Source organism: Boeremia exigua (assembly GCF_020726555.1).
Source record: "Boeremia exigua strain MPI-SDFR-AT-0100 chromosome Unknown C7974scaffold_8, whole genome shotgun sequence".
NCBI lineage: Eukaryota > Fungi > Ascomycota > Dothideomycetes > Pleosporales > Didymellaceae > Boeremia > Boeremia exigua.
This window is the reverse complement of record NW_025763525.1, coordinates 1,474,940-1,486,466: the sequence shown is the minus strand read 5'-3', so window position 1 is coordinate 1,486,466 and position 11,527 is coordinate 1,474,940. Positions and strand designations below refer to the sequence as shown.

The window sequence follows — 11,527 nt, the reverse complement described above, 5'->3', positions numbered from 1 at the left end:
ACGGAGCTTGCCAATCCTACAACAGCGAATTGAAGGGAGACAGAACCGCACTAGACATAGAACAGCGAAGCTCTACGATAGGTACAGCGGTTCGTCTGCGGGCGTCAGCAGAGCCAAAATAGGATCTTCGGCCCCGGAACGAGCAGATCGGTGCGTGCATGCCGTAGCGATCGGTCTGTGCTGGCCGAGTCTCCCTCTTCCAGACGACGACAATCGGGATTCGCAACGTCGAGTCAAACAAGCAGGCTGCTTTTTGTTGACGCAGCAAAGCCTTCATATACGCGTGATCGCTGTGGATGTCGAAACATGCAGTTTTATTGCGAGGGTGTCCAGTGTTATGATTCAGGAGGATGAATTATGCCTAACCCCGGGATCTTTATGCAGCGGGACTGTCAGCCCTACGCGAATTGCAAAGTTGCCAACCCTGATTGGCGCAAACCTTATAATTCGCGTGTCACTCTTACACAGCGCGACTCTCTCCAGCCTCTCCCTCTCACGTCCGCGCAAGCGTGCATCAAGCAGAGTGGCAACGACGCGTCATGCACGGATGCGCTGGTCGGTGCATGTTACAACACGTATGGAGCGTCCTGAAAGGTGGCCAACCCCGTTCCACTGAGGATGACCGTTGTGAGTGTCGCCTCGGTGCTCCCTTTTTGTCTCATGGCCACTTGAGTAATTAAGTGGCGTCTTTACCCTTTGTACCATAGCGGCACTCCCGGCGCTCATCGCGAGAACGTGGACTGGCTGGAGGCTGACCTCGGGAGGACTGCAATTTCCTAAGAGCCTCCAAGAAATGGCCGATACCACACCTAGAATGGGTGATCCCTAAACAGCGCGCCGTTTGGTGCCGCCAGGCCGCAAAAGACATTCAAACCTCATCTCGTTAGACTTCAGCCATGGCCAAAGCTCTTCGTCTCTCGATCCTCCCGGCACCAATTGCTGATCTCTGGTCGAGGGTGTTCTAACGCCTTTTATGGCGACAGACACCCTGGTGCTTTCCGCTCTTGCTGCACTCCTCCTGCACCTCAACACCACGTCAACTTGACTGGTTGCGTGTTTGCGCCGACTCACCCTCATTCATTCTTTACCCCGCAGGCTCAATAATACTAGTCTTTGCTTACACTCTTTCACCCACGCTCTTTCAAACTGCTCTTCACCTCGTCTTCGTATTCTTGTTACGCACGTCACCACAATATTACGTTCCAATATCGCGCCTTCCAGTTCAGATCACGCCTTCCTTCAAGCTCACTTCTTAATACTAATTCGATGAACGTTACTACCCCACACTAAACCACGCATATTCCACACGTCGCCATGCGGTCCTACCGTTTCCTCCTCGTGTGCATTACCTTGATCTTCTGCCTCCACTTCACAGTAGCTGCACCTCAGCCTGCAGTACGCCGCCAGGATGACAATCCTTCAGATCGTTCGCAGACGCCTACTGTCACTTCGTCTCCACGCCCATCAGCTACAAGAACGTCATCTGACGCTGATGCTGATACACCCTCTTCAACCGCTGAATCAAGACGTGTCTCCTCTTCTTCAGCTGTCCCAACAAGCTCGGTAGAAGTAAGCACATCCATGCAAGTACCGGCCACCTCCATGGCAGCCCCCGAGCCGACGAGCTCAGCAGGTCAGTTATATGAATGCAGCCATAAACATCCATTGACTGACGAGATGTAGACGCTGATACCGAGAACCCATTGCCCTTGTTGCCTATCTTAACTCCAGCCATGGGTATCACCGGTGTCATTCTGATGCTGTCGGGTTTGGCGTTCACTATCATCGGCTTTAAGAACAAGTGGTGAGTACGTTCATGGCACTGCACTGGCCTTTCTAATGTCGAATAGGGTCTATGTCTTTGGCTCGGCTGCGTACCTATCCGCACTAGCTGTTACCGTTCTGATCGTCTACCTCATGAACCCTCCCGTCTCCAATGGCGTGCAAGGCGGATTCTTTGTCGCTGCTTTCTTTACTGGCATCATCTTCGGCGGTGTATCGTTGGTATTCCCAGATATCACGGAGGGTTTCGGATGCTTGCTTGGCGGCTATTGTCTGAGCATGTGGTTCCTCTGCCTCAAGTCGGGTGGTCTCATCACTTCAGTGACTGGCCGCGCGATCTTCATTGGGTGCATGAGTGCTGGGGCTTACTGCCTCTCTTTCAGCCACCACACTCGCAAATACGGCCTGATTGCATCCATTGCCTTTTCTGGAGCGACCGCTACCATTCTGGGTATCGACTGCCTCAGCCGCGCAGGCATGAAGGAGTTCTGGCTATATCTGTGGGGTACGTTGTGTTTCTCAAGTTCCAGGACAAAGCTAACATACATAGCCTTGAACGACGATGTTTTCCCCCTCAACACCGACACTTACCCTGTCACCAAGAACATCAAGGCTGAGCTGGCTGGCATCGTAATCATAGCAGTACTCGGAGTTGTCTCGCAACTGCGTGTCTGGAACTTGGTCAAGGAGCATCGCGAGAAGACCGTCGCCCAGCAGGTCGAGAAACAGCAAGACCAGGACATGGAAGAGGAGGCACTCGGTCGCCGAATCGAAGACAGCTTCCACAAAGAGCGCGCACAATGGGAGGCGGCTTATGGCGACAAGAGTGTTCAGGAATCTAGCGTTGCATCTTCCATCCTGAGCCCGAAATACTCGGCCAGTATCCGCGAGAGGGAACTCGCTACGGACAACTTGGAACTTGTGGATATGGCGAAGAGCAGCGTCATGCGCTCGCCTACATCCGCTACTCCGGCCGGCACAACAGTGACTGTGGCTGTCCTCAACGACGATATCCAGCAGATTGATGCACAGGGCAATCCAATCACGTACAAAAAGGTTGCGTCGTTGGCGGGGTCTGATGGTGACCAGAAGGATCTGCCAGCCACACCCCAAGTCCTTGCCGACCAGGTCACAAAGGGACGCAGCCTTCGCCCGTCTTCAGTACCACCTCCTCCAGCAGTCATTCCACTACCCTTCAAGGTCCCGGATGAAGAGGAGGTGAAGAGTGAGGAAGATGATCGTGCTTCCGTGTCGGCTGTGGCCGAGACAGAGACTGTGTCCCTGAGCGGACGTAGGTCTATGTCGAAGCGTATTTCAGACATGTCAAACCTTCGTCAGCCCGCGAACCAGAGAAACTCACGATACGTATCGGAATCTCAGGAAGACCTGATGAATGTACCACACGACGAAGACGATCGTGCATCGTCGATCGCTGCTACCCTGGATGACGACAACTACGACGCCTCTCTACGCCAGCTCTCCCCACCGCATTCCCCAATCGGCACAGAACACAACACTACCCGTGCTGAATCACCCGCAGCTTCTGTGCAAGCAGAGGACGTCCAGTCTAAGAGTGAGATGCAAAATCAGCCCGATGAGGAAGCCATGGAGACAGACTTGACGGCTACGGAGGCAGCAGCACCGGGAGCAGTAGCAGCACCAACACGACCAGCCATACGCCAGTCTCTGACTAGCAGCACTGATCCCAAGCCAGCTGAAGCGAGTGCCATGCGTCCCACTCGTCGCGATTCGCGATTCAGAGCTGACACGCTCGTGTCCAGCGCAAAAGGAAACAGCGAGGGTGAGCAGTCAAAATTCAGCAGTGAGAAGGCGCTGTCGCAGAGTTCGCGGACCGAGATCGACGCATCACACGGAGGAAGTCTCAAGGAGAGCAGCTTGCCCAGATTTTCCAAGGTCGCCTTGTCTTACCGCACCAACGAGTGGGCCAAACACCTCCAGACGGCAGACCTGCCCGAGCTCGACGACCTCGCTGTGCCGTCATCGCCTGGAGCAGCCCTCGAAGACGGCACGGAAGAAGCCGCAGCGCCCGTCAGCGACGAGATTGCCGCTCCCTTAATTGAGAGTCAACGCAACTCGAAGAGGATGTCAACTGCAAGCAGGAACAAGCCGTACTTGGCCCGATCGACTTCGATCTCACAGCAATCTCTGGCTGAGCAGCAGTCGATGTCTCGGTCTCAGTCCGTCTTGTCATCACGGGTACTATCGCGGTCAAACTCTGGAACTCAACTTGATGCTCTGTCACCACTTCCCACCAACACGCTTCTGGGTCAGCGCGAGAACCTGATGCGGAATCGTGTGTCGTCGCACTCGTTCTCTCCCCTGCCGTCTCCTGGATTAACGTTGCTGGAGCAGAATGAGCAAGATGACATGACGCTGGCTCAGAGGCGTCAGATTCTCAAACTAGGGCCGTCGTCACCTGTGCTGCAGGAGCAGCCGCCGCTCGTCTCTCCACGGAGAGCTCCTCCGTCCGCGGCGCAGAAATGGCAGAAAAAGGGATGGGCTGGCCAGAGCATGGCTCCAGGGTTCGACTCGCATCAGCCGCAGCGCACGCCCAGCTCACAGTCAACGCGCAAGAGGGAAGACCTGTACGCGGACTGGAGAGAGAACATGCGAGACGTCACACCGCCGGAGACAGCAGCGTACATCGCCGAGCAGCAGCGTGCGGCTCTTCTCAACGACCGACGACAGAAGGAGCTAGACAGGCAGCAACGTGAGGCTGCACAGCAGCAACGTGCATCGTTGATGGACAACATGATGCGCAGTGGGCAGATGCTCGATGCGCACCGTGAGGCGATGCGCAAGATGCAGGCCAATGCAAACAAGAGGGCGGCGTAAGTTATGGAATGGAATGGATTCCCCACATGGTTATGTTCTCGTATAGGTATGGTTTTATTCTCGTATATGGTTATGAACGGTCGGGCAAAAACACAGGTGCAATGGACATGTACGGGCAACGAGGTGGATGTAAGCTACAGGGACGAGGTTATGATGAGGTAACAGGAGAAAGCTTGGGTTGTGCATAGCTCGATTAGCGATGGAGATATCGATAGGCTAGCCATGTGCTACGATAATACCTAAGTATCTAGTGCCCGTAGGCGAAGCTCGTGATCAACGTTGAGTGTAGTTCAGCCGAGGTGATGCTGCGCCCACTGTGCCTCAGGTGGGCAGCGACGTTGCCTCTTACGGGGTTTACGACTCAGAGGGTCGAGCCCTACGACCTGTGCCGTATTGATTCGACGGAAGGAGGGTGCGGCTGGAGTACCTGTGCGTGGGGAAGACGATGTGATGACGGTGACAGGCGGAGCAGATTGGGAAAAGGGGTTAGAGTTGGCTAGAGGCCCGCTCACACGGACGAACACTTCTCGAAGGGGCGGCGATGGCTGGATCGATGGGCCCGGCACAGCGGATTGTGGGAGATGGGCAAGTGTGAGGCGTCGCTAGTGGTGAGATGGGCAGATGAGCACACGGCGCTGCTCTTGCGACGGGCGGTGCTGGGCGAGGGCGAGTGGGAACCAAAGTGTGAGGCGCGAGACATGAGACATCTGGAGATCAGCAATAAGCCTTGGTTCATGCGTATGTGCTTTTCTGCGTCGGGTCCAGGGGCCGCATGCTTCTTCCTCGTGCTGGCCAAAAGTGCTCGCCGAAGTGGCCTGGGGGTGCTGGGCGCAGCTGGGGTGAGGCAGCGGCGCAACGTCACGTGTGGCTGAAGCCCAGGGCCGTGGCTGCCAGGTACGGCGGACTGCCTAGGGCAGCGACCGCGGTTCAGGATGCGCAGCACTGGCGGGCGACAGCTGCACTGGCAGAGGGTCGCACAGCAGGCGACGGTTGACGGGCAGCGCGGGCGTGCACAACGGCCAATGGGCCAGCAGCGGCGGAGGCGGATGGCTGCGCTGCTGCATCGATGTGCACCTGCACCGCGGGCCCTGGTCGCTCGGCAGCACTGGAACCGGCCACGGGCACAGAGGCCGGAGCGAGGACAGGGCTTCCTGCGCCCGACGCACCATCGACAGCGGCGTCAGGACTTACAAGAGCTGCGGCCCCCGCGGCGTGGCTGCTCAGTCTTCTCCGACGAACCTCAGAACCTCACCCGCCTGCCACCTAGTCTATGGCGCCGCAGCCGTGCCTGACCGTGAGACCATCCGCGCGCGCGTGAGACCGATCGCCCACTGCGGCCAGCAGCGTCGCCGCCAGACCGCTGTCGCCCACTTTGCGCGGCGGGCCTCGACGCAGCGCTGCCGTCCTCCGAGTCGTCGGCTGTGCCTGCCCGCCCGGACCGCCCATGCAGCGTGCCGCACACCGCCGTCACCATTCCTTCACTCAACTCCGCCCCTGCAACGGCGCCGCCTGCTGCGACCGCGACCCCGCCTGCGCCTCCCGCCCGCTGGTCGCTGACGAACCGCCTGTTCGGCCTCAGCCTGCGCGGCCTGTACCCCGTGAGCCCCGGGCCTCCTCGCCCGCCCGCCTCGCGCCTCTGGAACCCGCAGAACAGCTCGCCGCGCGCCCCTCCCACTGCGCGCCCGCCGCCGCCGCCGCCGCCGCAGCATTCGTCATCGCAGCACGAGCAGCACCCGCCCGCCTCGGCCCCGCGCGAGCCCAACGTCCCCGTCGAGCGCCCGCGATCTGAGCGCGACGAGTACCCGCTCCTGACCCTGCCGCAGCGCCACCAGAGCCGCCAGAGCCCGGCCTCGAGCTCGCTGCTTGTCGAGCGCTCCACTGCCGGCGACGACCTGCTCGCCAGTGGCCGCACCAGCATCGGTCTGCCCCGCGACCACACCCGCGGCCGCACCAGCCTGCACGACCACGCATCGCGCTCGCCAACCCCCGGGCCCTCCATGGCCGCCGACGTCGAGGCCGCCAAGCCGCCGCCGACCCAGGGCGGGCGAAGCACTCTGCCGGGCAGCGCGCGCACGAGTCTGAGCCGCAGCCGCAGCCAGCGCAGCAACGGCGACGGCGACGACGCCTCCGAGTTCCCCTGGGGCCCGCTGCACCCCTGCTTCCCGCACCCCAACCCGCACGTCCCGCTCACCAGCGAGCTGTTCGAGACGACGCGCATCGTCCGCATCAAGCGCGACTGGATGGTCAAGGGCGACCTGGCCCCGACCTTTGCCAACCTGTACCCGGAGATCCTGGACCCGCTGATACGCGAAGACGATTTCCGCGACCTGCTCAAGAAGATCAACGACTCGCTCGTCGCCGCCTTCGACCCCTTCACATTCCGCGCCTGGCTCGACGCTGCCATGGGCGTCGCCACCTTCTGGCTGTGGGAAGACGCCGGCATGTGCGGCGTCAAGCGCCAGCTCAACGACCTCGAGGCCTGGATCGACCGCTGGAACCGCGAAGTCGGCGCCAAGGAAGCCGTCTCCATCATCCCCCTGCGCCGCACCGGCTACCTCACCGTACGCACCGTCGCCCCCATGATGTCACATGACATGCTAACCCCCCGCCAGCTCGATATCCAGATCCCAGACCCCCACCTCGGCCCCGACACAGGCACAGCCTCCCGTCCAGACACGGGCGAAGACGAGTTTGGCCACGCCCTGCGCGCGAAGAACGACGAGTATGAACCGTATAATATCCCCACCCCGACGTTGCAGGTTAACTCTATGCCGCCGGCTATCGGGATGCACGTACATTAGCATTCTCTGGGGTTGTGGTACTCAACAAGAGTACTCAAGTACTCGGTGTGAGAAGGGGGCGTGCTGTGGAGTACTTTGCACCTCCTGTTTCTTTTATACCTTACTGCATCTCTGCGTCTCTGCGTCTCTGCATCGTGGTTAGGTTATGTCACGATTAGATTAGTTGTTTGCCTCGCGGCTTATGTTCTTCCTGTATATGGTTTCTCTGCCTTTAATTGTCTTTTGGGTTGTTTGGATGGTTTGGTCGATGGAGTGGTTTGACGGTTGGAGGGTTGCGTTGCTTGCGAGTCGATACCCAGACACCCCTCGTGTTGAGCGTGGTGCTTTGCGTTGCATAGTGTAGATGTGGTGGTTTAATACATGGAGGTAGTTCATATGTGTCCACAGTGCTCGTGATGTGAATTCATGTTGGTGACATGGCGTTAGGCACATCTGTCTAATGACGGGTTTTTTGCTACTCGTGGCATTTATGCTGATCAATTATGACACTTGTACAAAGCTGTTCCACTGTTGAAGTTATGATTTGTACAACCGCTTACAGAAATATGTATACAAAAGCAGCTCCAACTGCTTGGAGATCAGCATGACAACACTATCTGATCATGACTATCTAATCATGTGAATCACGAGCTGTGAGGCGCATTTCACAGTTCCGTGCCGTGCCTAATTTCGATCCTCGCGACTCTTCATACTACATACGTAGGTGATGTGAATATTTGACGGCCCGAACCAATCCACCTCCAAGTCAAATTCTTCGTTCGATACCCTCCAGAGACTTGTATCGCGATGGAGTCTGCTCGGATGAAGTGCCGATTGGCCACATCCTTTGTGGTATCCTGATCCTCTCTGTTTTTCTCGCGTGATGCTGTGGACGATTCATGGGAATCTCCGAAATGCGATGCCCTTCTTCCATGCTGCAGACCCGCCGACAGACGTTGGTGCTGGCTCAAGATCGGCTTTTATGTGGTGATCGATGCCGTCACAGTGGAGCCTGGAGTTTCGCTCATTGTCTGGGTTGACAGTGCGCTTCGCCACGAGTCATGCAGCCAGCGCCGCGCTAGGTGAAATCGGCGCCCGCACCCCAACCCGCGTCATTAGCATCTTGCGCAACATCAGTGAATTCGTCCGTAACGCCCTTCTGCCCTTTCGCACGGATCCTGGACGCCCGCCTGTAGACGCGACACGTAGCCTTCTATCGCACTCCCGGCATGGCTCGCTAACTCCGCACGACCCTGGATCACGCCTGAGAAGCCGCCAATTACCTTGCCCGATATTGCGCACTCTTCCCACGGCCCATCCACGCTTCCGGGGATACCGTGGCTTGACGGAGCAATCCTTCTGAGACCGCTGTGCAATTGCGCTCGCCTGTGGTCTTGTCTGTGTTCTTTGACGAGCGTGTTGGCTGTTTGGTCGCAATTATCAGCGCGCTTTTGTCACGGCAACAAGGAGACAACAAGCCGGAGGATCGCATACATAGTCGCGACGACACCGCGACACTTGGAAACGCGTACACAACAGCTCAGTGCGTCAGCCGCGCCTTACGCTTTTAGAGGGATTTGGCAGTCGAGGCAGGAGCGAGCCAGGCTGACCTGTTGAGAAAGGACGGTCGCGGGATCTGACTCACGCCACAACCTCCCCATCAACGCCGTGACATCGTCCGCGAGTAAATAGTGCACATGTCGACACGCAAGCGCCGCGCTCCGGGCGCAGAACCGCAAGTCTCCATGCCGACATTCCCCCACGATGCCAACATACCGACCGATCAGTACATGAACTGGAACGACCCCACGATGAGCGCCGACATGGGCGCCTTCACCGACCCGGCACTGTTCGACAACTACGGCACGAATGCGCTGGGCAGCGGGCACAACAGGGTGATTTCGTTGGACGGGATGAACGATGCGCAGGATATGAACTCAGGGCAGCTGGTCCGGCGGAATCCGAACCAGCAACTTGCGCCTGCGTCGAGGCGGGGGCAATGGGACGGCTACCCCAGCCCTACACAGCAGTGGGAGAACATGGTCGACGATGACGAAGAGCTGGAGCAGAAGGCTGCGATTGCAAAGAAGGATGCGCAGGCGAAGAGGAAACAGATTCCTCCTTTCGTGCAGAAGCTGAGCAGGTGAGTGCAGAAATGCAGATTTGCTGTAGACGTGCTAACACTCACAGCTTCCTTGACAACAACAAGAACGAAAACCTCATCCGGTGGTCGGACGACGGCAACTCGTTCATCGTGCTGGACGAGGACGAGTTTGCGCGCACTCTCATCCCGGAGCTCTTCAAACACAACAACTACGCTTCTTTCGTGCGACAGCTGAACATGTACGGCTTTCACAAAAAAGTCGGACTCTCGGATAATTCCATGAAAGCGAGCGAGACCAAGGCAAAGGCGCCAAGCGAATACTATAACAAGTACTTCAAGCGCGGACGACCAGAGCTGCTGTGGCTGATTCAGAAGCCCAAGAACCCAACGGCCGGCCCTAAGCGGAAACGAGACGACGAGACCAAGGGTGACAGCGACGATGAACGCAAATACGTGCAGGATAGCGGTGGCGGTGGCTATGTGGAAGATCTGACACCAGTGAGGAGGAGCGACGACATGGCCATGATTCCACGGTCAGAGTACAACAGCCTGCGACACGAGGTCCGGGAGCTACAGCAGCAGCAGAAGCTCATTTCGAATGTCCTGGGGCAAATCAAGCGACAGAATGACGAACTGTATTCGCGCGCCACGTCTTTCCAAGCGCTCCACGACCGGCATGAGAATTCCATCAACGCCATCCTCACCTTCCTTGCTACGTTCTACAAGCGTGGTCTTGAGGGCAACACAGGCGGCCTGAATCTGGCTGATATGTTCTCTGCAGCACGGCAACAAGCACATGGGAATGTTGTTGACGTCGGCGATTATCAGGCACCGGAGATGAACAGATCGCCATCATTCCAGCGTAAGAAGCAGCCCCTTGCGCTCCTGCCCGCTCCTGGATCCGGGACAGAACACCTAGCACCGCCCGGCGGCCGCGCCACCACGTTGAGCCCCACAACGAAACCAATGCCCCATCCGATGACAAGGCAAGGCAGTCAGCAATCGGTCTTCCGGACACCCTCGCAAACAAGGACACCGTCTGTGCTGCCAACCACGCAGGACCGAGACAACTCTTCGTCAGCCCCTCCGCTCAAAGTCGAGTCGCAATCACCGCAAACCATCGGCCCGCTTCCTGAAGCCGAGGAGATACTCTCCGCCATTCAGAACGCCAACAACAACGCCGGTCACCAAGCACAGCAGTTCGACTTCCCTGCCGCCGTGTCGAACTACCAGACCGCTGACGGCGCCGTGCCTCTCACGGCACAGCAACGCAGTGATGTGCTTAGCTTGATGGCGAACAACAACGCAGCCGCTTCAAACACCAACAACGCGCTCACCAACCCCAACCCGCCCGAGATCAGCAACCTCTTGCACGACCTGAGCAGGTACCAGGAGACGCAGCAGCAGCTCGAACTGCTCCAGAAGATGAGCGACCAGCAGAATAGTCGGGTGCAGAGTCTGCAGGAGCGGCTGCAACCCCTCAGCCCGAGCGGCCAGATCCCCGGCCTGACGGACAACAACAACAGCTACTTCGGCACGCAGATGGGCGACCCGGGGCAGTACGATCTGGATCTCGACAGCTTCGTCCACGACAACGACTACTTCCCGACCAATGCATCGAACGGCAACACCAATGATGTGGACAGTGGACTGCCAGACTTCAACTACGACCTGCCAGACACAAATCCGGGCATGAACGGCGGCGGGTTTGATACCGGCGCCGACGTGTTCAACTTCGATACCCCGGACGATGGCACGCTGCATGTGGCGGATAACAACGACGGCAGAGTCGAGAGCGTGAGCTCCTCGGGCACGTCGCCGGCGGCTACGGTCGAGGAGGTCGAGGACGAGACGCGGAAGCGGAGTCCGAAGCGGAGGAAGAAAGCGATGTGATGGGATGAGATGCGGTGAGGATGTGGTGGGATGTGGTGGGGTATACGCGGACAGGCATAGCGTAGGCGCATAGGAGTCAGCACAGGCACGGGCACAGGCACGGGATTAGGGA

The 11,527-nt window shown here is 58.2% G+C and overlaps 3 protein-coding genes across 3 annotated transcripts; all 3 read left to right on the top strand.

The window, feature by feature from the left end:
- Positions 1 to 1,314: 1,314 nt before the first annotated feature.
- On the top strand, positions 1,315 to 4,868 carry C7974DRAFT_457328 (uncharacterized protein; the record flags this gene model as incomplete). The annotated part of the gene is made up of 4 exons (XM_046146052.1): positions 1,315 to 1,633; positions 1,684 to 1,804; positions 1,851 to 2,287; positions 2,333 to 4,868. The coding sequence occupies 4 exons, from the start codon at positions 1,315 to 1,317 to the stop codon at positions 4,636 to 4,638; spliced, it is 3,183 nt and encodes a 1,060-aa protein (XP_045995658.1). The 3' UTR covers positions 4,639 to 4,868.
- A 1,761-nt stretch (positions 4,869 to 6,629) lies between these two features.
- C7974DRAFT_397999 (Golgin subfamily A member 7/ERF4 family-domain-containing protein) lies at positions 6,630 to 7,813 on the top strand. The gene is made up of 2 exons (XM_046142259.1): positions 6,630 to 7,199; positions 7,251 to 7,813. The coding sequence occupies exons 1-2, from the start codon at positions 6,636 to 6,638 to the stop codon at positions 7,437 to 7,439; spliced, it is 753 nt and encodes a 250-aa protein (XP_045995657.1). The 5' UTR covers positions 6,630 to 6,635; the 3' UTR covers positions 7,440 to 7,813.
- Positions 7,814 to 9,115: 1,302 nt separating this feature from the next.
- On the top strand, positions 9,116 to 11,415 carry C7974DRAFT_313980 (uncharacterized protein; the record flags this gene model as incomplete). Its single annotated transcript, XM_046138436.1, has 2 exons — positions 9,116 to 9,561; positions 9,609 to 11,415. 2 exons carry the CDS (start codon positions 9,116 to 9,118, stop codon positions 11,413 to 11,415), a joined length of 2,253 nt encoding a protein of 750 aa, XP_045995656.1.
- Between the last annotated feature and the right edge of the window lie 112 nt (positions 11,416 to 11,527).